The sequence below is a fragment of the Molothrus aeneus genome, chromosome 3, assembly GCF_037042795.1.
Source record: "Molothrus aeneus isolate 106 chromosome 3, BPBGC_Maene_1.0, whole genome shotgun sequence".
Classification (NCBI taxonomy): Eukaryota; Metazoa; Chordata; class Aves; order Passeriformes; family Icteridae; genus Molothrus; species Molothrus aeneus.
Genome location: NC_089648.1, coordinates 39788220 through 39813793, shown reverse-complemented (window position 1 = coordinate 39813793; position 25574 = coordinate 39788220). Strand labels below are relative to the sequence as shown.

At 39.2% G+C, this 25574-nt stretch overlaps 3 protein-coding genes across 9 annotated transcripts in view; 2 read left to right on the top strand and 1 right to left on the bottom strand.

Annotated features, from left to right (window-relative positions):
- Positions 1-344: 344 nt before the first annotated feature.
- ERMARD (ER membrane associated RNA degradation) lies at positions 345-24787 on the bottom strand. Of its 4 annotated transcripts, XR_010783358.1 has the most exons (19): positions 17179-17509; positions 16142-16310; positions 14885-15024; positions 14289-14390; positions 13071-13160; positions 12543-12640; positions 11873-12009; positions 10469-10583; positions 9825-9927; positions 9349-9378; positions 8771-8838; positions 7833-8004; positions 6861-6944; positions 5986-6065; positions 5389-5517; positions 3686-3895; positions 2651-2764; positions 1657-2065; positions 345-451 (listed from the first exon to the last, which is right to left on the bottom strand). XR_010783358.1 is itself a non-coding variant. In XM_066546707.1 (18 exons), the coding sequence occupies exons 2-18, from the start codon at positions 16308-16310 to the stop codon at positions 1906-1908; spliced, it is 2001 nt and encodes a 666-aa protein (XP_066402804.1). In that variant the 5' UTR covers positions 24702-24787; the 3' UTR covers positions 1535-1905. The 4 variants fall into 4 exon arrangements, 3 of the variants coding, with proteins under 3 accessions (XP_066402804.1, XP_066402803.1, XP_066402806.1); XM_066546707.1 differs by lacking the exons at positions 345-451; positions 17179-17509 and adding an exon at positions 24702-24787 and having other exon boundaries at positions 1535-2065; XM_066546706.1 differs by lacking the exon at positions 345-451 and having other exon boundaries at positions 1535-2065.
- On the top strand, positions 17490-22846 carry DYNLT2 (dynein light chain Tctex-type 2). Its single transcript, XM_066546718.1, has 4 exons — positions 17490-17632; positions 20107-20253; positions 21070-21228; positions 22544-22846. Exons 1-4 carry the CDS (start codon positions 17597-17599, stop codon positions 22652-22654), a joined length of 453 nt encoding a protein of 150 aa, XP_066402815.1. The 5' UTR covers positions 17490-17596; the 3' UTR covers positions 22655-22846.
- PHF10 (PHD finger protein 10) overlaps positions 24003-25574 on the top strand; it is an 18858-nt gene continuing 17286 nt past the window's right edge. For 3 of the 4 annotated variants that reach the window (XM_066546711.1, XM_066546713.1, XM_066546712.1), the window contains exon 1: positions 24480-24593. In XM_066546711.1, the coding sequence (XP_066402808.1) occupies positions 24525-24593 (69 nt within the window). In that variant the 5' untranslated portion in view covers positions 24480-24524. Of the gene's footprint in view, positions 24594-25574 lie in introns of all 4 variants that reach the window. The other variant, XM_066546710.1, reaches the window with a different exon arrangement.

Here is a 25574-nt window from a genome sequence, read left to right as displayed (position 1 = left end):
AAATGACAGCATTGAGTCAGAATAAGTAACTGGATTGTCCCAGCCTGTTCCAGATTTATTGTTTAACAATAGATGGTAGCAGTGTTCCCATCAGAGAGCTTCAGAGGTAGGAAAACAAACTGAAAAAACATCTTTGACAGAATTGCCAGAAATCCTTCATGCTTCTTACCTCAAACTTGGAGCAGCAAATCACATCTGTGGCACTAATTAGGAAAGAAGAAACTGTCAATGTGCTTCATCTTAGGTAAAGCAAATGCAGTGAACTGAATTTAAGATCATTTTACCAAAGTTTAAAAATAGCAACAAAAGGAGAACTTACGTTGTTGAAAATACATTTCTGCAGTCTATTAGGTGCCTTTTAGTATATGAATGCACTTTCAAAAGGAAAAAGTGTGCCAGCCATTTATGTACTTTCAAAACATAACTGTGTGGTAATTTCTTGATCTTGTTCCTACAATGAATATATAAAACTTAATTGATTTTTGTCTTAGAATACTTATCACCATCAAAGCAAATGTCATCATAAATGTCACTACCAAGACACACTTAGCAGCAGTTAATATATTTGAGCAAAGTCAGTGGGTACAAAATAAGCCTCCAAAAATATAATTAGGATCTACTGACTCAGGCTTTAAAAAAAGCTGACTTTTTAGGCTTATACACTACATTAGACTAAATATTCTCTATTTCTAGATTTAATCTATTTTATCTAGTCCAAACTTCTTCACATAGTTTATTTTCATGGCAACAAAAGAATTTTTGGGAAGTGACAAAGCTAAATTTCAAACACACACAATATATTTCAAGAGTAGCACAAAGGAAGCAGTATGATCTTAAGTTTATATCCATCCCCCACGATGAATAAACCAAACTAGCAATTCTCTAGCTGTGATTTCTAGTCAAGAAACACTGCAAAGAAGCTTATTAAAATGTAACTTGAATCTTTAATCCTTTGTAGAGCCAAACATTCTCCAGACATTACCCTCCAGATTTAACTCTCCATAGGAGAAAGCAAATGGAGAGACATTGGTGGTCTTCTGTGAATCTGTTCTTCAACCTATGTATTCCTTTGAAGTTCTACTTTTTGGTGATGAAAAAGGGGGAGAATTTATTTTGAAAAACTAAAATATTCAAATTAATATTTTGTGCAATAAGAGGATAACTTTCTAAACCACAGTGAATACATGTGTGTGAGCATGTGCGTGTTCACATTCATTCCATATGAAATTAACTAACTAAATATGTTTTGGAATGAGAAGATGAAATTTAACAAAACAAACACATACCCTGCAGAAGTATCCTTCTGCAGAAGTAGCCATCCTGTTCCCTTAAATCCTCATCTATAAACAACTGGTTACTGTGTCACCAGCTCTGCCTCAGCCTTAAGAGCAAGATCAGACTGTTCACAACTAATAACAACCACAGATGCCAATGAGCACTATTTTAGGATGAAAGTTCATCATTTCTTAACCTGTCAATCACAGTCTCTGACATAAGATCTCATGTATTCCAAAGTAAAAAATGACTTTTCGGATTTAAAAATTTCCAGAGCTTTTTATTCACACTTTTTTCTTAAGTATTTTTCAGTACAGTAGGAAATAAAAAAAAATACAAAAAATATAAGAACAATCAATGTACAAAACAAAATATATTTACAGTAGAATTTGTATCATCCTGATTTAGTTCACGCTAAATCTTTTTCAGTGGATTTGACAACCCATTCTCCGGAACCTTGATCATTCATCTCCAGCATCAGCAGCTACCTTCTGATAAAAAGAGTAAATTTTGCATCCAAAATTTGAAAATGACGTATGAATTTTGTCTTTGAATTAGATTTATCAAATATGAGGTCTCCGTAAACTGTTTAGATATAACAATGTCCAGACAATCCTAAGCCCATTTCATTCACGTAGCTAGATGCATTAACATTAGCTTTCTGTCACTGATTTTCTTTATTTTTATCAAAGTCTTCTTTGTAAGTTCCATGGTTTCATCCCACTTGTTTTTGTCAGGGCTTGTGTATGTCACCAAGTTCTCAGTGTACTGCAAGACTGACTTCAAAAACCTATGAGAAATAACATTAGAGAAAAAACTCCTTTAAGGATTTAAAAAGAAAAATTAAAAAAAAAAAAGAGAGAAGAATTTGCAATGCCTGACTTAAAGCTGCAAACATCTTCTTAAAGCTGCAAACATCTTCATGTTTCCAAATCTCCTTCAGGAGGATTGGATGATCAATACATTAAGGTTTGCTCTAATTTGGAAAACCCTCCCTCTCAAACTAAGATAGGAAAATCTTCAGAACTGCAATTAACAGCACCATAGAAAGAATAGAGACCAAATGTGTGACAGAGTTTTCCCCAAATAGCTTCCCTTTGCTTTCTTGGTTTGCATTTCTTGCAAATGTTTCACAATGTATGTGATATCCAACCAGCTGTTAATTAACACACAAGGAGTAAAGTCAGCAGCATACTGAATGCAACTTTTATGTATTAATATTCCCTATCTACACTTCAAGAAAGTTATTTTAGCTCCCGAATGAACATTGTCCAAGGTAAAATTATGACTATAATGGTGAAAAATCTCTACAGTACACATCAAAATGGAATTCTGGGGCAATTCCTATTTTCATAAAGTAAATTTATATACTCACTTTAGATACTGCTGATAATCAAAAGGATTCTTCTTACAAACTGAATGAACACTGACTAGTTCCACAGTAATCAATAGTAAGATGAGCCGCAACACTGGAGACAAAAATTTAATGCTAGAAGTAAAATAAAAATACTTAAATAAACAAACTAAAACCAAATTCAAAAGAAATCATTAATATAAAAAAATATTAAGACTTCTGCACCAAATCTAAATTGCTGGATATTGTAGAATTGGGGGGAAAAAAAGACTATGAAATGTCCCTCAGCAAAAAGCAGTGCAAATCCCAGAAAAGTAAACAGAGACTATAAACTGAAAATGAGGGGGGAAGAGAAGACAAATATCTAAGATTCCAAAGAAAAATTCATGAGCTCCCATTAAGCCATAGATTATAAACTACAGTTCAACTGAATCACAAATGTGTATCATCAGTTGTCAGTTTAAGCTATGTTTCTTAAGTAACATGGTTAACATTTTTGGGAACATTACCTTGCCAGGCACACAATACTTATAAAACTATGGAAAGCTTCTATGATTAGGAAAAAAATTAATGGAGTATTAAAATATCTTCTATCTATAAAGAAATTGATTCAAGTGTAAAGATAAAAAGCAGTAAAATAAAGAAGATAGAATCTTCAAATCAGTTAAACCTATTGCAGTCAGATAATACTTGGAAATGGCATTTATATACCCAAATAGGAAAAGCCAGAAATTAAAAAAAAATACAATCTAACATTCAAGTAGTACCTAATTTGAAAGCTTTCAATTTACAGTGACATAATCTAGCAATGCCCTCCAAATTAGTCTCCAATTTGAGAGTTTCTTGTTATTTCAATATTGCTACTTAATAGAAATCTAATAATAATCTGGTAAATAAATAAATATGTTTGACACTTGAGTCTGAAATGGTTAACAAGAACACGTGAACACTGTTGACTTTAAACTTCCAAGTGAATCCACTGAAAGGCAGCAACAGCAGCGTGCAGCCATTCTCCCATAAACCTAACCACATAGTAAAGCAAAACCAGCAGCCAACCTGTTCAGCATCCGCCGGTAGTTGTGCCGCTGGCGGGAGCGCAGAGTCTTGTTAAGCCACTGCGTGTGTCTCAGCCCAGCGCCGGCAATAACCTGTCGGGACACTTGATGGCACTGCGCGCTTATTTTGCGGAGAACCACCACTACTTCCAGGACAGGTCGTGGGCAATACAGCGTGCAAATGTGTGTATCACAAAGTTCCACCAGCAGCCTCCAAAACAGAAAGGGATTTTTTAACGTCAATCTTTTGTTAGCTGGATTAAACATTGGATACATTTCATATTAAGTGCGGTTTGACTCATAATGTTTTAATTCAGAAAACCTGGAAACAAACTGCCCTTACCTCATGACTGAAAAAAAGCAAGGATCTGTGTAGTAGGAGTAGTGATTGTGTTTTCTATCACTTTATTGAATATAAATGCAAAACTGATTATGATGAATATGTTTCCCATTTCAGATCAAAGAAACACAACCACAATAAACAAAACTGCCTGGCTGAAATTATACACTGAACACATCAAATCACAGCAGGGCTGTGGTTGAAGTCTCCCACCATAGCTCAACTCACAATGAATTAACCTCCACCAAAATAAAACTCACTGAAACAAATGCTATTAATTAGTACTCCCATTAGTGTGTGGTCTTTCTTCTGGGCAGAACAAGAAGCAGACTTAACATTGCGTAAAATGCAGGTGGTGAGGCCATTTTTTTAATCAACACCACACCAGATCATGCTTTATTAAAGCTCACAAATATCTTCCTGCTGTCATATCTGCTACACTAATGCGTCACACATCACTTTAAACACTCTGTTCTTATAGAAGTGTTTCTTAATCTCCCTCTGTTCTTATAGAAGTGTTTCTTAATCTCCCTCATGCTCAGTTTATCCCTGTGAAGTGATAAAGGCAGAACACTCTAAAGGTCTAACACACCAATAATTAGGCTTCTTTCCTCCAAATAATGAATTTGCATATTGGTGGGTAGGAAGCAGAAGATCCACATGCTATGTAAGTAACAGGTAAAATCAGCAACAGGTAAAGTCCTCTTGGCTATATGCCACTCATGCCTAATGGGTTTGATTAGGATATGTTTTGTTCAACATATTCATTCAGTCGTGGGAATCTTAAGGCTGCTCTAAGAGTGGCAATTAAAAGTCAAACTATTTTGATTATTATTCCAAATTGGGCACTGGAACTAACACACCTCCAAGTCTGACACTAAGTATAACAAGATATTTTCTCTTTCTGAATCTTGATATTAGAGTATGAAGAATAGAATTACATAGCAGCCTATTGCCATTTTGAACACCACACACAGCTGTGACATCAAGCACACTAAAACGATTTTCTGATGCAGTTTTAGCACAAACCAGGCTAAAACCCAACCTAATCTAGTAAGTACACAAATACTTAAAGTATTTTGGTTTTGTGGTCTGAAAAAAAAAAGGTTATTTTTTCAGTCTAATTTCCAAGTAAAATCTCTACTGTAATTCCAAAATGTACAATGTCTCATCCTTATTTTGAAGATGATGTTCAGCTTCAATCCTAAAATTTTCAGATTAAATCAGTAGCAACACTAGAAAAGTGCATACAACATTTCAAGTGTTTCTCTGCAAACAGGCACAGGATAATTTAGGTTTGAGAATTCTTACTTTGGGCTGCAAGTAGATGCTGACAGCAGGAACCAGGAGGGCATCAAACTCACCTCTCTGTTAGGACACTGTTGATAGGATCATCTGAACTACAGCAATTCTGGGGCATATAATGCTGCAACTGAGATATAATTTCAGATATCATCAAAATTAAAGCATTAGCTTCAGCATTTCCTTCCAACCTTAAAAACAAGAGAGAAAAAAATAATATTTGACACTATAAAATGGTCAAGTACTTATTTCTTAAATGGCATAGATCAAGATGCAGATTTTTTGGATAGCAGTGTATTCAGCATCCACTATAATGCTCTCATATAATTTCTTTCCCTTCTACCTTACAAGCAAGATTTTCTTTCTCCAACTAAAGAAACCTTTTCTCATTGTTAGCAATATTCAAAACCCCTCTTAATCCTCCATTCATAAAAAGCCTACAGTATACTGGTTATATGATAGATGCATTAAATTTTCTTCTCTCAGTTCTAAACAAGTACAATATCCTCCAGTGATATTATTAATGACTTCCTCCTTTTAAAATGATGATAGAATGCTACATTCTTTTTCTAACTAATATCTTACATAAAGTTTCCCACTGGTTACCTAGTCCTTTTCAGAATAAGGAGTTATGTTGATCTTATACAACACATACATACCCTTTAATCTTTTGTTCTTTTTCCTCAGGCACTGTTGCCAATTCAGGCCATAAATGGATGCTCTTCATACATTCCAGCACCTCAAAAACATACAATGAAAAATATTTTGTAAAGTAGAGACTTTGACATGCTTTTGTTAGTGGCCCATTTAGAAAAAAACTGCAACAGACAGGAAGTTATTTGTTCACTAGTCATAACTGTGTAAGCTAACTTCATTTGTTAAGGTTTAGGTTAGGGCAAAAAGTCTGGATGTACACTTCCATGCTAAAACATTATCTGAACAAACGAATTTAATATTCTATTTTTTTTAAATATAAAAAATTAACTAACATTACTTTTGCAACACACTGTTTGCATGCTGTTGAAAATAAAAGGACTAGGTATGTCTACTGCAATCTCAAATCAATAGAGAAACATCCTCAAGCAGTTCATTAAATTGATTGGCAGAGAACTACATTGGAAAGTAGATTTTGCTACCATGACAGAATCTTAACAGCTGGCCTTCATACAGTAAAAAAACTTAGTAACAGCCTAATCCTGGAGACAGGACCTAGCAGTGGTTCTGACATAAAAAAACATATGGAGATTAAGAAAACTACAGTAAAGCAAACACTCAGGTAAGAATTTAGTGATTTAGACTATTTAGTGATCTAGAAAACAAATATGGTATTAATTGCATTAACAGGAGCGTGCATAATTATATCTCATTTTAGCAACTCTGATTTCCTTTATGTTTTAAAAAATAAACCAAAAGAAATAATAAAAATATGTAAAGTTTGAACTTTTTTTAGGACAATCAAAGCATGAAGAATTAGATAATTTTGAGGATTCAGAATTTTAAGGACCACAATGCTGTCACAGATGGAAGTACCTACCTGTTTCTTGAGTTGGGAAATTGGATGAAATCGAGATTGGTAGCAACTTGCACAGCTCATCAGTGGTTTTATGACCATTTGTTCCTGATTTACAAGATCACAGACAATACACAACAGTTTCTCTAAGCTGTTCTAACCATATGCAGACTTAGACTTCATTTTATGCATGCCACCTATAGCACTGATGTCAATAAACACTTCCAAATGTCTAAGGGTTGAAAGAAGTAATCAGTACAATGAGTGGTTAAAGCTTAATTTCACATATTTTAACTATGAAGCCTGACAGCAGCTGACAGAAAAGCAACAAAGTATTCTCTTAGTGCAGCAGCACACAATACATCTTGAGAAACCAAAAAAAGAACTGCAACTAATAAATGGAAGATTTATCTCATAGGTTGCTGCAAGATATTGAAAGCAGTAATCTCAAATATAAACAGGAAACTGGGGAGAGCAAACACAATAATTGCTGATGTTGAGAAACACAGTGCTAAGCAAAAAGTGTTTACAAATTCATAGTGTAAGTATAGATACAAGTAACACTTCTATTAGGAAGGCACTACTATTTACAGTGTCTCAGGAAAAGAAAATCTCAATAACTACACACTACATACCCCAGTGGGTGAGCCACAGATGTTCTACATACCTTTCAGATAATTCTGCAGATAAACAGGCTGGTTCATCAGTACAATTTGACAAAATTAACTGGAATCATTATAATTTACAGATCAACCATTTGAATAAGGACTGGTTCAGCCAACAAATTATAGCACAACAGGAAAGGGTAACATTTTGGAAAACCTTCTGTACTTATTTCACTACAAAACTAGGTTTCACATTTTTTTACTTGGAGGAATATTTCATTTGCACAAGAAGCAGTTGTCAGGAAAGATTCAGTCATAAAACTCTAAAATAATATTTTGTATCCAAAATAACAAAAAAAAAATCTTCTGAGAACAAAATACTGGTCCCTACCTTAAGAGAAAACATAGCCTCATCTGAGAATCTGCAGAGAATTGTAATAGCAAATCCAACTATTTGGTTAGCTATTTCTCTGGGAAATGTTTCTAGATTGATCTCTCCATGGCTTAAACGATCTCTTATACGTGGACCCTCCTGGTGGTTCAAGAAATCCCAAAGGAAGTCCTGTGGAAACACACACCAACAATACAGAATTCTATTCCATGTGTATTCACACAAAATTGAACATATTGTGTGTATAGAATATCTCTGAAAGACAAGTATGTGACCATGTCTATATTATAGGGGTGTCCAGATATTCAGAAAAAAAAGCCAGTGCAAACTGTACCTGTAACATACATTCTATACTGTGACAGCTATCAACAGATTTCCATCAGCTTTGTGTCCCAGGCCCTTCACAGCCCCACTGCCTCTGGCAACAGAACAGTAACCTCAGATGTCCCCATACTCTCAAAAGACCTCTAAACTCAGCCCCCCTAGCTTTCCTGATCACAATCTGTCTGGGTAGTAAGATGCAGAATGTGCTCTGGTAGGTCTGAGCCACATTTTTGTGCTATCTACCCAGACAGTGTAAGGCATGTCTCACAAGCAATCAGAAATAAGTTTTGAAATATCCCTGTATGAGGCATCAGTTCCTCTTCTGCTCCATTCAGCTGAACTTCAGGAGTCTAAAAACAAATATATCTGAGACATATTTCAGAAAGAAATCTAGTCCCAGACCCCAGTACAATATAGCTTGTCAGGTATGACTTTGCATCCTCCACAATAAAAAAAGACTAACAAGCTTCTAAAGTTCTAAGGTTCTAAGCTGCTGGACATAAGCTATATGAAATAAGTGAGTATTAGGCATATCATAAAGATTATTACTAAGTGAAACAAACAAACAAAAGACAACAATGACAAAACCCTAGAACACTTCCAAAACACTTTCCATGGCAGGCTCTTTAAGAACTACAGGTAGCTGGTTGACTTCTTCATTATCCAAATGCTTTGCTAGCATCTAGGAAAAAAAAAAATTGAATAGAAATTTATTGAATTATTGAAGACCATATAATCAAAGAAGAAACACCAACTAAAATAGTTTTCCTAACCTGATGTGATTACTTCTACTACTCTAGAATCAAGATGCCTAATTATTACTGACAAACAACTTGAAATAATCCAATCAACTTCTGAAACTGAGGATTTATGCTGACAAGATTTATTTGTATTTATTTTGAATAACTGAATCTAGGAAAAATAGCAGAATGTTTGTTTCTGTGGAGTGATGAATTTCAAGATAAAAACATGAAGAAAAAAAATAGTCTGTTGATTATAATTTGTATTAATTTTGATATTTGCTGAAGCATTCCAAATTTAAAGTGTTTACTGTCCACCATCTTTTACTTGGGAAAAAAGTTAGAAATAATGCCATATTCAACAAAAGAAAGTGCATTCTTAACTCTAGTAATGGAAAACATGCATGGTTTAAATTCTGACATTGATATATATTTAGAAAAAATCACAGTACCTCATCAAAAGTGGTGTAGAGAGCAGAAGACTAGAACAAAACACAAATAATATTATTTGGTTTTCAAACAAAATCAATTAACTAGTCATGTATATAAAACTTTAGTTTATTCATTTGCATAAGATACCAGAGGTGCATGAATAGCAAAAAAGTCCCCTTATGAATGAAAAAAGGCATTTTGGGATCTTGTGCTCAGTTTTTTAAAGCAAATATATCATGTCCTGCTTTTCACCCTAAACTACTGTTTCTGAACTTTAATCTTCCACTACTTTTTCAGTCCTTTTTAGAGGCAGACATTTAAAAAAATATTAAAGGCATTCATGAATCACAACTGGAGATCTGTAAATAATGTTACAAAATTGATTGAAATTTTGTGGGGAAAATCTGTAAATGGTTATAGACATTAGACTTCTAGAATAACTCTTTTGTAAATATTGTAAGCACTAAATCATAATTGACTTTAGACAAAAGTTTACCTCCGCTGTTAGCAATCGATTTGGACATTTATTAGTTGTAGTGAAGAGCAATCTAAGTCCAGCTTCCAGCTGAGGAAGTAAGAGAATCACACTGTCAGCATATCTGAAAAAGTAACAGAGATATCCAAAGGGGTGTTTTTCTTCCTTATAAATATAAAGCATTTCAGAGTTACAGTCTCAGGCTAAACAACCCTTACAAAATTCCTTTGTAATGAACTTTGTAAACAAACAATAAATGACTACCTGTGCCAAACAGAAACTGACCACTGAATCCAAGCTCAGAGATGAGAATAACTCACAAAAAGATGGAGCATGGGAGAGGAAAACAAAACAATACACTTTTTTTTAAAATTCAAAATATGTGTGATTTAACATACGAAGATTTCTTTCCACTTGCTTTGTAAACCTCTCCTTTTTTGCTACATCTCCAACAGCTCTTTTTGGGCTTCAAAATATAGTTTATAATCTTAGTTGGCACAAAACAAAGCCATAACTCAATGAACTTTCCAAGACATCACCGTAACAAAGCATAACTATATGCTGTGAAGTAATTTAGTATGAAGCCTTGGAATCTGCAAATGTAGTTATAAAAATACAGAATATATTCTTTTTAGTTTCTATTTAAAAAAATTACAAAATCTTACCTGCTTTGCTTGAAAGCTGTTAAAGCAGCGATCCAAAATGGTAACATAATTTTTAATACAAAACTGGACAGTTTTACAAGTTCTTCAGCTATGGAAAGTATTTCACTATTAAGATCTGCAAGTTAAAAAAACAACATTGAAAAATTACACATAATCTACACCTGACTAAGGAATATTAAATATTTTACTAAAAATATGATATAATTTCAACATTTGTAAAGGGAAATTTAAAAGTTATCAATTTTCTTTTAACTAAGCAAGTACAACAGTAGCCATACTTAAGATCAGAATTTAAATATGTAAGATTGTATTTCTGGTGATAATATAAAATTATAGAGTAAAATCAGTTTAAAAAGTCATGTTTGCTTTTTATTGAAAGACTACATAGCAACTGGACCCAGCTTCTATTGAGTTGTTCTCTATCTACTTCAGATACTTTAGAAAAGTATAATATTTATGAATCATTTTTATTCAGCCAGAATCAATACAATAGTATGAACATTTGAACATGAGCACGTAGTTACTATTTTATAAATTTTCTGTGTTAAAAGTACAGCATTATAAACTAACACTTCATACTTCAATGCTACCGTGTAATGAAACCCACACTTATAAATTCATATTATAAATGTCTTATTCAAGAGAAAGCTTAAAATGATAAGTGTTACTTGATTACAGTAAGTGTTTTTTCAAAGCAAATCAACAGCCATAAGATTTACACTACATAATTATTGATTTGATTCCCAAAATCCCTGTCTCAATTTCTGGGACAGTTGTTCCACTGATTATATAGCATGAATGGATCATGATCACCACTGACACCAAGATCCCCTATATTGTTATTGCCTTAAAATAGTAGGAATAAACCAAACAAGGTGTGTGGGCCGGGAGAAGATTTTAATCTGACACTTCAAATCCTTCCCTGAGAAAGGCATTAGTGTAGTAAAGATGTGTCACCACCTTTTACTCTGTTTCAATACTACCTTCCCTGTAAGACTCAGGGCACTCCTGCTGGGACCCTTGCAGCTGGAACCCATTGATTCTGAAAAAAGTTAGATTTCATAAAGGCAAACTAGATGACTGTTACATGAAATTAATTCGCATAATCTAAAAAATGTAACATACAGCTGAAGTCTTTTAGAAGCAGCCATATTTCACGTTTCAATGTGTTGCAATTATTTTAGAATGCAGCAGTCTTTTACTCAATAGTCAGTGAACTGTCTACATATTAAGAAGTTGCCCTACAAGCATGACTGGTTCATCTAATGACAGTGTATATAGGTATCCTAGTTAAAATTTAATCTTGGAACTCTGGGAAATGCATTATTTTCAACAGCACTTTTGGACAAGGAAACAATAGCAAATACAGGAAAATAAAATAATTGCTAGTGGTTAAATACTTGCCTGGAAATGCATCAAGCTCCTCTAAGCTAATGAAGATCACATAAGGTCGATGTACTAAAACACTTTTAGTTTGCAGAAGATAAGTCTGTAACAACTGACCCAATCCTGCAGTTAAAAAGAGCAGCATAGCACAGTATCTAGGGAGAATACCACAATATATTAGAAAAGCTTATACAAAGAATTTTTTCTGCAAAGAACCAACATTTGTGAGTTAGGAACAAAGGGTTTTTTTTGGTTTTTAAAAAACACCCAGAATGTACTCTCCCCATCTAAGTAGGAGCACTTAATAATTAATTGCATTCATAAGCATGAAACAAAGTGTAGAATTAGATTAAAACATCACTGTATTCTACATTCGCTGCTGTTGCTTCTCCTTCTACCCCATTACTCTGTCTTTTGTTCCAAGTTACTCCTCACTGCCCTGACTTAAAAAAAAAAAAAAAAAAAAGTTAAATTTTCTTGTTTTCCCTAACAGTACAAAACCCGCTGGACCTAATACTGGCCATCTTTGTAATGGCTGAAGTATTCTATGGAAATCCATTTCCAAAAGAAGGAGAAGCTGCAAGGGAAATTTCTTTCCCATAAGAGAAGTAGGGGGTTACTAACCACTTTCCAAGAACTCACAAGTCTGACTGGTAAGAAAAGGAGTATTCTTTTCCTGGTAACTTACTTGGCAGGAATTTCTTGTGGTGATGCAAATCCATGCCACAAAACATTACGAAGGTTCAGACCATGTGGGGATCCAATGAATACCCTCAGTACATTCATCTAATTAATAAATAAAGCAATTACTGCATGAAGAAATCTATTATTTTTTGCCTTTCTTACCCTTCTTACTTTTATTACCTTTCCCTGGCAGTAAAGTTCAGAAGTTATTAAGAGACTACAATGTCTATTGTCAAGATGACTGGCCATCACTTGTCACAGTAGCAGAAACTCTTTACTTGCAATTCCCAGTATTCTCTGAAGGAGAATCTCTCAGGTTATTTGTACAGGATATAGAATAAAATATGGGAAGAATCAAACTAGCTATTAGATATCCCAAACAGTTACGACAGGCAAACAAATGAGATCAAGTTCAGCTCTTACTTCTTGTACTATAAATCCAATGTAATTTAATGCAAATTAACACAAGGTACATTTGGTAGGAAGAAAACCAGCTCAGTAGTTATTTCTTATTTCAAAACTATGTACCTACTACAGCTTGTCCAAAGACATCTGCAAGCTGCTCAGATGCAAGCAAGTCTCTTAGAAGGAAAGGACAATCATTACCCTTAAGTAAATACACCTATTAAAAAAAGAGCAGAACAGATAATAAATAATTTATTATACTTCTTTGTATTTCAAACATATACCTTGACTATTTTACCCAATAACCATTTTCATTATTGTAAAAACACTAACCAAACAAAACCCACCAAATCCTTAAAAGGCATTAAATTCCGTAATTTCATTACCAATTAAAATTTAGACAACATATCAGGAAATAGTGATATTTTATTTAATGTGACCATAGTTAGGCTTTTCACAAGGTCTATACATATACTGCTTTTCTCTTCCAAAAAATCCCACAAAAACCAGTAAGGCACAACAAGAACACCTAATTAAGGGAATAAGCTCTACCAAGGACAGTGTATTTTTACAATAGAAATTTACAGGGTCGGTCAATGTGAAAGGGAGGAGACATGTGGTTCATATTCTGATTCAGACAGTTCTTTAAACTAGATTTTATCCTTGTTGGACAATAATAGCATTTCAATTTTCAACTGCTATCACAGCTTCCATTCTTTGTACTCTCCCTGACATTTTTTCCAATCTTTGGTGATTTTTTTTACTGAAAAGTTTACCACGCCCCACAATTGGGCAAATTGGTTTGTAAGTTAGCCCACTGCTCTTTCTCTGTCATTTCCTTCTCCAGAGCTCCTCATAGATATTGAACAGCTAGCCATTTTAACTTACGTGGCTGTAAACCAGCCCAGCAGCAAAAACTGTATAGGTAGCTGTTTCTCTATTCTCCCTAGGAAAGAAGATACCCAGTAGCCTGTTTTTCCAACTGTATGCCATCCCTCTCGGAAGTTAAAACACCATCAGATCTTCTGTGGAAGCTATGCTATCCTACTTCAGTTAAATAAATCAGACTAATTAAGACCTACTCTGTACAGTGATCAATCAAACACGTCTCTTTCCTAATTAAATTAGTTAGTAACAGCACTCACACAAGCAACTCTACAAGCACGTTTCCATCAGCACAACTGGATCCAGGAAAGAACGAACCTCTGTCCAACTCAAAATGTATGTGGGCTATTAGTGTACTACTACAGAACAGGGTAATATCACTTTTTTCAATGTACAGTTAAATCCAAGAGCTCAATCCCATCTTATAAAGCCAAGATAGACTTCTCATGCGGGCACTTACGTCACCCAAGGCTCGCTCCAAGCATGATGTTAGTTTCATTAAGCCTAGAGCAACTCCTGTAGCTTGTGTAGATTGTAAAACATCAAACACTTCCAGAAATACCTGCATGATGGGGGAGAGGAAGAATGTTGTGCTCAATATTTAAAAGGAAAGATCACATAGCCAATAGCACAGAGAAACGTAAATATTCCTCTGTGATAATTGCTGTGCAAATGTAGAAAGAAAACCACGCCAAAGAAATGAAAGCGTAGATACCTGGAGAGAAACTTCCCTAGAGTACCTCTTGATATCTAGTGACTTACATATTTATAAATATCCATAATTACTTTACAAGGTAAAACTTGGCATTAGGCACATATTATTAAAAAACAAAATCCTACAAACTAATGTTAGAACAGGCCCAAAGCTCCTCATGTTGTCTAACACAAAATCTAATTACAAAGTCAGAAAAATTATAAGCAACCATCTATCAGAGAAGGACAATTAGTTACAAATTCTAAGCACTTTTGTTCATGGATGTCTCTTCTGTCTTCTCACATTAAACTTCCACAAAGAATTCAGGTGCCAAAATACAAACTTAAGAGAAATTTCCATACCTCTGTGCAGTTTGTCCAGTGGAACCACGATGCATACTGAATTACAAACTGCTCCTTGGTCAGAGATTTGAAGTACGAATTAACAGATTCACAGACAGGTCCTAAAGATCGTATGCTGTTGATATAATCCACACTTTGATCTTAAATTGAAAAACAGAAGGTGATTAGGGTACCAACCTTCCTGAAGGCCTAATATTTTAAAACTCACTAGGGATAAAACCTGCTACAGTTTGTGTACATATTTAGCACAGACAATTTTATCCCGACTATTTTAGCACAACCAATACAATACAATTTACTGTCCAAAACACCACACAGAAAAGGTATTAAAAAGTAAAACTGCAATGCAAATCCAGGTAATACCAAGCACCTTCTCTGAATATAACAAAAAAAAACCCAAAAATTCTACCCCAACAAAAACCTAACACAAGAAAATATGAAAGTAAATAGGATCATTGTGTTCTGCTTTTGTTGAAATGTGAAAAAACTACTAGAATTTCTATAGAAATTCCATACATCAAGGTGGAAGCTAGTGCAGGCTCAGTGAGAATCAAAATGCACCACTTATGGCCTTTAAAGAAGGAAGATGGATGTGGTACCTTACAGAGTGGTATCACTGCCTCTTTTTGATGGGACACTTTTTATAGGAAAACAAATTCTTATGGTTTACTGAAAGCTATTTCTACCACCTCTGGAAAGTAATAACAGAGCTTGCATGATGGAATTTGGCAAATTAAAATTCTATTAATTCATCAGGACATAAATACTTTGTTTTGGTTAAAAAACAACTACAAACTATTCCACATAGAAGTGAAACAGGACTGTACTTCTGTACAACCGAAAGCTGGGAAACACAAACAGAAGCAACAGTAGCAATATTGATGGCCCCAGGCTTTTAAATTTAGCACAAAAGGAATATAAAGAACACAGAACAAAACAATCATGGGGTCGGAGAGAAGCAGAACTGAACCCCTTATGTTACAGGCACATAAAGCTGGGAACCAAGATGATGGCAAAGTAGGAGCTACTTAGGTAGCACAGATGACACAAACCTTAGGAGCCAGCAAAAGCCAAATACCAAATGCAGATGAAAAATTTAAAGCTCTTTGTAGATATGAACTCTACATAGTCTAATCTGCCACAGAGCTAATGCTGTACTGTAACAAACTGTCACAACTCAGCTAGAATTGCTATGAGCTGTACTGAAATTCTGCATCAGTCTTACATGCATCACTACTACAGCAGGTAAACACCAACCTGATTCAAGGTAACACACATGCTCTGTAACAGCTGGCCAACAAACTTCCCCGTTTCCAGATAAAATATTATCAATATCATAGGTGTCTTTCTTCTCAAATCCAAGTTTGCAAATCACATAGTGCACCGGTTGAGAAAGGCAAGTAGTGACCGAGTCTGGCAATGCCATCTAGAAAAAACACACACACACACACACAAAAAGAATCCTTGTAACAAGAAAGCCAGAAAGCACACGAGAACAAAATCTACTAGAACATACCCATCAGCACAGCTACACAGGCAGTAATACACTGTCTGTAAACAAGCTGTTTGGGTTTGCAATGCAAGTTTCATTCACATACTTGATGAAAGGAACTCTCAACCAGAACTACCTTCATAAAACTGGGGGAAAGCATTGCTCTGTTTTCACAAGGTCAGGAGGGTGAATTTCAGAATGGTTATATCTAGTGAAACTGTGACAAGATAGACTGAAGCAAAATATCCTGGTTTATACATAAATTTTCTGCCTAATCTGAGCTTGCAGAGAAACTGATGCTACTTCAAGTAAACCAAGAGCATCAGTCCTTAAAACCAGCAAGATCCTTGGAGGGAGGCAGGGGAAGAACATGTGAATTCTGTAGCAATGTTAGTGTAATTTAAGCATTCATGCTATTTTCACATTAGTGTAAACAGAAAAATGGACTGATTCAGAAGCACACATTTAAATTTTAAAAATTGCACAGATAAAACTGTGCCACGTTAACAAGGATGAAAATGCTTCTGATTTAGTTAAAAGAGTCACACTTCTTCATTCATTAGATAGATAAGAAATTGTTTGATAATGAAGTACCAGAACTAATAATAATGAAAAATATACCATTAAAGTTAAATTAAAAACATTTTTCCTCTCTAATTAGGTGGCAGAATTTACCCTCACATATGTAATTTCTGAATCCATAGCTTCAAGGAGAGAAGAAATATTTACATAGCTGTCAGCACTAAGCAAGGGTAACAGTTCCCATTGGAAACCGCTATTAGCTGCCATCTGGAGTACCTACCTGCTATTTAAAGAAAAAGAAATTTAAAAATCTACAATGTTCCGAAGACATATCATTCAATCCATCTTAATTTGTGTCTCTTCCGCTTCCCGTTCGCCGTTTCTCTGTCAGAGACAGAAGGCCAGAGCAAAACCTGCCCGACCGCTGTTACCCTTTACTGCCGTCACTTCTGTAACACGGGCCAGGCACGGGGCGGTGACCTTTGCAGGGAGAGCGGGCTGGCACTGCCAGAAGCGGGGCAAGGCAGGGCTGTCCCCTCCCCTCCCCGCCCTTTCCCGGGGCCCGGCCCGGCGCCTCCGCTCCGCCATGGCCGCCGCCGGCTCCGTTACCGCTGCCCGCGCGCGTCGCGTCACGGCCGGCTCGCGGGCAGGGCCCGGGCCGCCGCACGCCGCCCAGCGGGACCGCCGCCGCCGCAGCCATGGAGGGAGGGAAAAAGCGCCAGGATAAAGACACGGTGAGCGCCGCCAGTGCGAGGGGCGGCTCCGGGGGTCTGAGCTGGCCGGGCTGGGGCCCCGCCGGGAGCGGGGGCAGCGGGCAGCGGGCAGCGGGCAGCGGCCCCGGCGTGGGGGGGGGTGTGATGCCCGACTGAGGCGGGGGTGCCGGTCCTGGCCTGCGGCGCTTCAGTTGGGAGGGAAGGATGGGGCGGGGAGAAGATGGGATCTTGTGAAAATTGGTATGAGGAATGCTGCTCCCTCTCGGTTTGGGATAGCTCTGCTCTTTCTGCTTGGTCAGGGGTGATGTTGGCTCATGCCCTGCGGCTGTCGTGCTGCCTCAGGCGCTGAGAGCCCTGGTAAAGAGAAGGGGCGTCCTGCCCTTGGTGGGGCAGTCTCTCCAAGTCGGGGTTCTGCTCTAAACCTGTTCTGAAGGAATAAACAAGAACTCTTTCCTGTTTGTTTTAACAACTAAACCCCATTGATTGTTAAAATGGACTTACTAACAAGCAGAATTTCATGTAAATAGCAAAAGCTTTTTTTTTTCTATTAGCAATCTTCCTTCTGTATGTCCAAAGTTAAGCCAATGTACTCGAGTTCAGTAGCCTAAGAACAGGCATTTTTTGGTCAAGTGCTCAAATGCAGTCAGTTCTTGAAATTCTGAGTGTTTTATTCAGAGGGCGCAAATATTTTACAGAAACATAATTGCCACATTGTGCTAAAACTTCGGGGTTTACTGTGTATTTTATACAGTGATGTACAGAAGAAGGTTTATTTACTAGCCACGTCTATAGAGAAATCAAGATTTTTGGTTGTCTCACTAGTAAATGCAATGACTTTTTGCAAGTGATTATAAAAACTCCTGTCACTAATAATAGCAGGTAAACTTTTAAATATCACCATTGTTAGAAGTTGTGTGCTATAGACATGAATTTTCTTCCATCATTGGTGGTAGAGGTTGAAGGTAATGTGCCTCAAGCTGAACCATGTCAGCAAAGAATCACTCTTTGGACTGCACCCTTTTTCACAAGTTCATTGTTACTCACATGGATAGGGACACTCATTTGAAGACCTCAGCTGCAAGACTTGAGGTGGTTTTTCTTCTGTTAGGTGATGTGTGATGAGCATGTCAGGGCTTTAGTCTTTTTTTTTTTAGTCTTTTGAGATCTGAGTTTGCAGTTACTAGATAATGAGTGTCCACAGGCTAAGTGCAAATGTGTTTGGTCCTTGTGTTTTTAGAGTAAATGCCATTCAGAGTTCAACAAACACCAGCAGGCAATTTGCACTAAGGCTGCCAACATCACTGCTTTGGAACTAGAGGACACTTTTAGGTAATGTCCGCAGTTGTTGACAGAATGAATGTGCAAGCGATTTCATAGAGAAGAAACTGCATTTCTTCCCTGATTCTTAAAACTCCTCAGATGGAAAGAGTTGTGAGCCCTTGAGTAGCGCATCTTCTAAAATAATTCTCATTAGACTTTTATATTATCCTTAAATGACTTTTTTTTCAGTACTTCTTAGCATAAGCCTTGCATTGTGATGTTATTTCACCTTTGAGTTCTTTTCTGCTCTCCTGGTAAGGAATTGATGATTTTCTCTCAATGTTAGGTTCTAGCAGTAGTCAGGAAGTGGAGCTGAGACTGAAGAGTCAGTGAAACTTGGAAGTGGTTTGTTAGGAAGTAGCTGGTATGGAAGACCATTGCCTGTGGCATTTGTTATGATCTCATCGTTTCTTGTGCTTTTCTGTCTCTGTCTTTGTTACTATTTTACAGTTCTATTTTAAGCCACCGTGGTGGCAGCAGGTAACATTTTTTTGCAACATCAGACTTAATTCTTGCATTCATAGAGGGACAAGTTTTGTTATGTGTCTTGAAGATACAGAGTACATAGCTGAATGGGGAGAAAACGTGATCTTCAGAGATCTTGTTTTCAGTTCCAAGCAAAATTACAAAGCTTTGCACACTGGAGCTTACTTTTTCCTTTATTATTTTTTTTTTAATGAGCAAGTTAAATCATCATTACATAAGCTACTATTTTAGTAACAAGGAATAAGGACAAGCAAAATGAAGTAGTAAATGAACCAAGTCTGTATTTTGGGTATTGTGTAGGCTATTTGAATGAGAAACTTGAACTTGTGGCTAACAGTCTTGGATGGGTACATTTATATCTGTGTATTTTTCCTTGGAAAAGGGAGTGGATTCAGGGTGGTAATATGGTGTATCTGATTGATGAGTTTAAATGCATAGTTAATGCAGTTAAAAGAATTTAAAATTGAGTCAAAGTCAACCACTTCTCCTGTTTCAGGCAAAACAGTAGTTAAAACAGCCAGAAGATGATAACCAGCTTCTAGCTTTCTGTGGTTTTTGTTAACATATTCCTAGATTAATTGTTGGGGATTTTTTTTTCTCTTATCTGTACACCATTAAGTATTATTTAGAATCTTTAAACTCTAAAGTAATGGCATGTGATGTGGATTTTTTCTTATTATTTTGTACAGTCAAAAGGAAAAAAACCACAGGATGCTTCAGGCACAGCTCCAACAGAAGGAAAGGCAAAGTCAAAAAGCCGTAACACGTACAGACTGGAGCCACGCACTAAAGTTCAGGATGGCTTATTACAAGACAAAGCTCAAGCGATACTAACGGTATAGTATTATTTAAATTACTTGTCTCATTGCAAAAGCAGCTTGTCTTGCAGAAATATTTGCAGAACAGTGAATATTGCATAAACTTAAACACACATAAATCTCTGCAGTCTTTTGAGTTTTGGCACATGGATGTAATGTGAATGTATTCCGTTTTGCAAAGTGCAGAAGGGCCTCTGTGAGGTCACTGCTGAGCGTGTGCTGTTTAGGTGGAGCTGAAGCTTCGTAAATTCTTGCATTTTTTAAAATCAAATTGAGCTACAGCACAGTTCAAAGTACCATAATTCACAAAATGTCCAGTTAGCAAAGGATCATGACATCAAATTTGTGGATTTCTATTAATTCTGCTAATATCACAGGACCTGCATAAAATTACTTGGTATCCTTGACAGTCAGATTGGTACATACACAAATGGAGCAAATAGAAAACAATTTGTTGAGATAATCCACAGGTGTTAGTGGTATTTTGAACAGTAACCAGATCTTTTTAATTCTGCTGTCTGGAAGACATATCTTGGGTATTTGGAACAGATACTTGTAGCACTGTTTTCCAGTGAACTGAGGCCAAATAATGAAGAGTACTCTCCTGATTGTTAAATGGAGATTGGCTGGGCATGTGTGTCACCTTTAAAAAAACAGATAAAACATTTCAGAGTAAAAGTAGTGCATCCTTTGCTGTTTGAGACCATCATCTGTACTGACTATTCAACTCACTAGTTCTTCTCATGTTCTTGTAATGAAAATGACTGTAAAGGGTGTTTTTTGCAAAAGACTACTAGGATGAAAACTAAGATCTTTCAAAATTGTTTTTGATAGAATAAACTACAAGAAGCCACATACGATGGAGCTTCTAGTCCCTTCCTGTGTGCTTCAATCTCAGAAGAAATATTAAATGCTGTGAAGGAATTGGACTATGACCGTTATAAGTATGTGGTATCAGTGCTAATTGTGGAAAAGGCAAATCAGGCAATGATTGTAAGCAAACATATTATTTGTTACACCTTTTGAAAATTAAAAACAACTTTTAAAACTGTGTGTTATCTCCTAGATGTTCTTTCACTTTCAGCAGCTTAACTTGTTTGAGGTGGTCCTGAAATTTTTACGTTCTTTATGGCTAGTAGTATCCTAGGTGACAATTCAAGGTGCTGCTGTGATTCTGCCTCTCTGAGGGTTGCTGTCTTCATGTGTTCAGTAAGTGGTAAACACCCCCAACTGCACATACCTGTCACCCACTTGTTTCTGCTGCCTGCTGTGCCAGTACAATTCCATGAGTTCAGCGAATTTTGTTTTTCTTTGTCCGGTGTACTTGGATCTCCATTTGGGTTCTTGCATTCCATGTGAGATGCTATGCAGTTGTAGTGTGAGGTGTCATGGAAGAGAAGGGTGGCAGGGAACTGCAGGGTGGATGGTAACTGCAGCTGCCACCAGACATGCTCCTGGGACTTCAAATTAACATCAGTCATCTGAACTTCGAACACCGAAAATAAAAGGATTCTAGATTGTGCTGTGTTGGTATATAAGTTTAGTATTCCAACTACCTTGGAGCTCCCATTGGCATTCAGAATGCTTTTATCTGTCTAGTAGAGTGCCAAAGAACACTTCTGCATTGCAGTGTTCATCATCAATTCTTAAAACCTGATTGAAACCAACCTATGTTCAGTGAGTTACATAAAACATTTGAAGGGTGCAGCTTCAGCACCAAATCCAGTTTTTGCATCTACCTGCTTTTCTGGTGCCATCCCACAGTATGCCGCCTCTTAAGAGGTGTTTTGACTGAGAAGCTGTAGGAGCAAACAGATTAGTGAAGTGGCCCAAGTTAACTTTTTTCTCCCAAGGAATATGTTTATTTCAGCCATCAATTCACACAGTTTAGTTTTGAAAACAATTTTACCAAAAAGGCTGAGAGCCCAATAAATTTACAAGTAGGCTGTAGTAAGCTGGAGGTGGAAGAGTGGGGGATGTGATTTCTTGGTTGTAAATGTTCGCAAAACTGATGTCTGTTCACACTGACATTCAATTGCTTTTGAAGGGGTGCTCTTACTGTATGTTAAATTGTAACAAGTGAACACAAGAGACAATTGGAGGTTTGGTGCTGAGCTTTTGGATCTCTCTGTGTGGGAGCTTTACTGTGAAGCAAGAACATGTATTTAACATTGAATAGGAATTGTTAATTTTATTCAACTTTTGCATTGTTGTTAATAGTTGTAACTCTCCTAAAACGATTAATTAGCATTTAGATAATGCTGGGTATACAGGTTCACTTGTAATTTTTTCCCTTTTATCCCTTTAGGTTGCCAGCAGATGCCTCTGGGATGCTCAAAGAGACACTTGGGTTTCAGCTAAATGTGAAACTGATACATTTATTGCACTGGCTTTGGTAATGGCTTGTTATTACGACTAAAACTCTGAAAGTCGCAGCTGCATTTGTGCATCACAATACATGGTATATTTGAAAATTTTCAAAACATCATTATTTTAGTATTCATGTTTGTCCTATTGGTGTTGGCACACTGAAACTGATGTACATTGAAGATAATTTTGCTCGTTTTTGCTCTGTTTAAAAAAAACCAAACAAAACTGCTTTGGAAATGTTTATGGTTGAGTACATATGGGCTTCATCTGTTGTAATGCTCTGCTGTGGAAGTGGGAGCAGCTGGTGAGAGGCCAAACATTGCAAAATTCTGAATGTTGCTTGTCTCTTGAGTGTCTAGGACTGTTCACCAATGCTTATATGCAGTTGCAGGTATCAGTTTTCTTAAAAGCATGCTTTTTGTAAGAAAAGCAGTGTTCATTTTTCATTTTCATAGTTGGTATCTATGATAAAATGCTGGTCTGCCTAGAAACTTGGCTGGGAGGGAAGCTGTGTTTTGCAGTCCTAGAAACTTGTGTACGTTTCCAGCCGTTTGCCTTGAATGAAGTGTAATTTCAGTTATTAGGTTCCCCGGGTCATAACCTTTGGTTAAGTATTGCCTCGGGTCTGGTTGGTGGACAAATACTGAATCGAGCGAGTTAGGTAACTTTGGTCTGGGGGCTTCTGGTGGCAGTGGCAGAAGGACGATGGGATCAATCTCAAGGCTATTGAGAATTGGTCTGTAACTGGCAGGGGCAGCACCGATTGTATTTTTTTTAATGAGACTCGCAGATCTGTGAGGTGTGTAGACATCAGCTTTTGGATCTGCCGTGCGTGGAAATCTAGCGCTGGTGCCTTTGCCACGTCCGTTCTATTGTTGGGAGCGGAAAACAAACGCGGACGGGGCGGGGGTGCTTTCCTACGCCCCATGGCCAGCTTGGGTCTGAGCAGCTTTGGAGCCGCGGCCGGGCAAACCTCGAGGGGCGCTGAGCAGCCCGGGCGGCGGGTGGGCGCACACGCGAGGCCGGCGGAGGGCCCGGCCGGGGGCGGCGCCGTGGCTGGGGCGCGGCCGTGCGCTTTGTTCGCCGGCGCGGGGCCGTGCGCGCCCACGGGGCCCGGCTGCGTGCGGGCGGGCGCGCGCGCCGCCCCGGTCCCCGGGACGAGGGTCGTTCCCGTGGCGAGTAGGGAGGGCTGCGCCTCAGCTCCGCCCGCCCGTACCGGCGGGACCGGTACCGGCACCGGGAGGCGGCGCGGCCACGGCGCGCAGCGGGCTCGGCGCGACCGCGCAGCGGCGGGGAGCGGCCGCACGCGCCCTCCCTCCGTCGCAGGGGCGAGCGCGCTCGTAGCGGCTCCTCCGAGTGCGCCCCCCGCCCCCCGAACCCCCCTCCTGCGGGGGCTGATGGTTCACAAACGTAGCTCGTCCCCGGCTGACGTTCCCGGAGACGGGAGCCTGCCGGCAGAGCGGAGCACCCGGCCCTGCTGGGTGCCGGCTCCCGCGCTCGGCGCTGACCACCCCGCCGGGGGGATGCTGCCCCTCCGTCCCGCGCTGCTGCCCAAGCGCTACCGCGGCGGCTCGGCTCCGCGCTCGCGGCCGGGCCGCGCGGCTGCCCGAGCGACGGCGGCAGGAGGAGGAGAAGGGCGCGGCAGCGGCGGCAGCACCGGCGGCGACGGATCCCCCGCGCCGGTCCCGCGGGGCGGCCCTGGGTCGGTGCGGGTGCCGGTCCGGCGGCGCGGGCCGGGGTCGCCGCGGGCTGCCCGGAGGGGGGCGGAGCAGGAGCCGCCGCGCCCGTGCGCGCGCTGGCCGGTAGGGGCCGCTGCCGCTCCCCGCAGGGCGCGGGGGGGCGGGGCCGGCGGGCGCGGCGCGAGGCCCGGTCGCGCGGCGGCGGCGGCGTCGCTCCTGTTGGCCCAGCCGGCGGCGGCCATGGCGGCCGTGCTGTCCCCGCGCCTCTGCGACAGCGACCCGGCCACACCCGGCGCGCAGTCCCTCAAGGTGAGAGCGGGTGGCGGCGGCCGCGGAGCTGCGGCGCAACAGCCGCCTCGGCGGGAGGCCTCGCGCGGCCCCCGCGCCTCTCACCCGACCCGCCCGCCCCGGGCTCACCTCACGCCCGCTGGGGGAGCCGGGCGGCGGGCGGCTTTCCGCGTCCTGGGCCGAACTTTGAGCGCGGGTCTGGGGCCGGGTGCCCGGGGCCGTCCTCCTTCGCAAAAGTCCCTCGGCGTGTTCCCGGGGGCGGCGCGGCAGCTGAGTGCTCGCCGCGGCAGCGCCGCAGCCGGGAAAGTTTGGGTCTGGCCGTGGGCAGTTCCGCGTTGGCTCTGCCGGCTGCTCCCGCGCATCCCGGGCACCGCGGGCACTTGTGGCGCCAAAGACTCCCGGTGCAGATCGGCAGTCGCCCTTTGAAACACATCTCGAGCTGTTTAGGCTTCTCGATAGCTTATTGAAACAGCGTTACGTCGATCTTGCAGTGACAGACGTACCAGAAGTTTGTAACGTCACCATGTTTCGTAAGGACTAACAAGCTTTTTACAGAAACGTGCGTTTTCAGGGAGAAAGGGACTTTTTTGGACAGTGTTTGATTTTTCATGTAAAGAGAGCCACAGAACTATCCCTTTTTTTCTATTTTTCAGCAGTAAAGGTGATTGAGCAGCATTGTGCCTTTAGATTGCGGATGTTTTCTCTTTATGTAGTAAGTCGTCTGCAACAAACTCGTGTGATTAAATTTCGTGAAATTTTAAGCAAATAAGGAAGCAAGCATGGAAATGGAGAGAGCTGACCTCTCTGTGTTATGGACACTCATACTTTGTAACAGTACCGGGTATAATCAATGAAAAATTACAAAGAGAAATGAGAAACTGATTATCAGGCACTTCCACCAAACTGTCAGGTTGAGATCTGTCTTTTAATGGCGTTTTGAATTCTCTTGGAAGTTTTGGTATACAGCGGGTTGCTTTGGCCCTTTTCAGGTCTTTGTCTAGC

Excerpts from the sequence above, each read along its gene's own strand:
- ERMARD (XM_066546707.1), bottom strand. The coding sequence starts at position 16,310 with ATGGCATTGCCAGACTCGGTCACTACTTGCCTTTCTCAACCGGTGCAC. Across the intron at positions 5,518-5,985 it reads AAAGAACAAAAGATTAAAGG|GTTGGAAGGAAATGCTGAAG; the intron begins GTATGTATGTGT and ends CTTGTTTTTAAG. Across the intron at positions 2,765-3,685 it reads TACCGGCGGATGCTGAACAG|CATTAAATTTTTGTCTCCAG; the intron begins GTTGGCTGCTGG and ends TTTTACTTCTAG.
- DYNLT2 (XM_066546718.1), top strand. The coding sequence starts at position 17,597 with ATGGAGGGAGGGAAAAAGCGCCAGGATAAAGACACG. Across the intron at positions 20,254-21,069 it reads AAGCTCAAGCGATACTAACG|AATAAACTACAAGAAGCCAC; the intron begins GTATAGTATTAT and ends TGTTTTTGATAG. Across the intron at positions 21,229-22,543 it reads AGGCAAATCAGGCAATGATT|GTTGCCAGCAGATGCCTCTG; the intron begins GTAAGCAAACAT and ends TTATCCCTTTAG.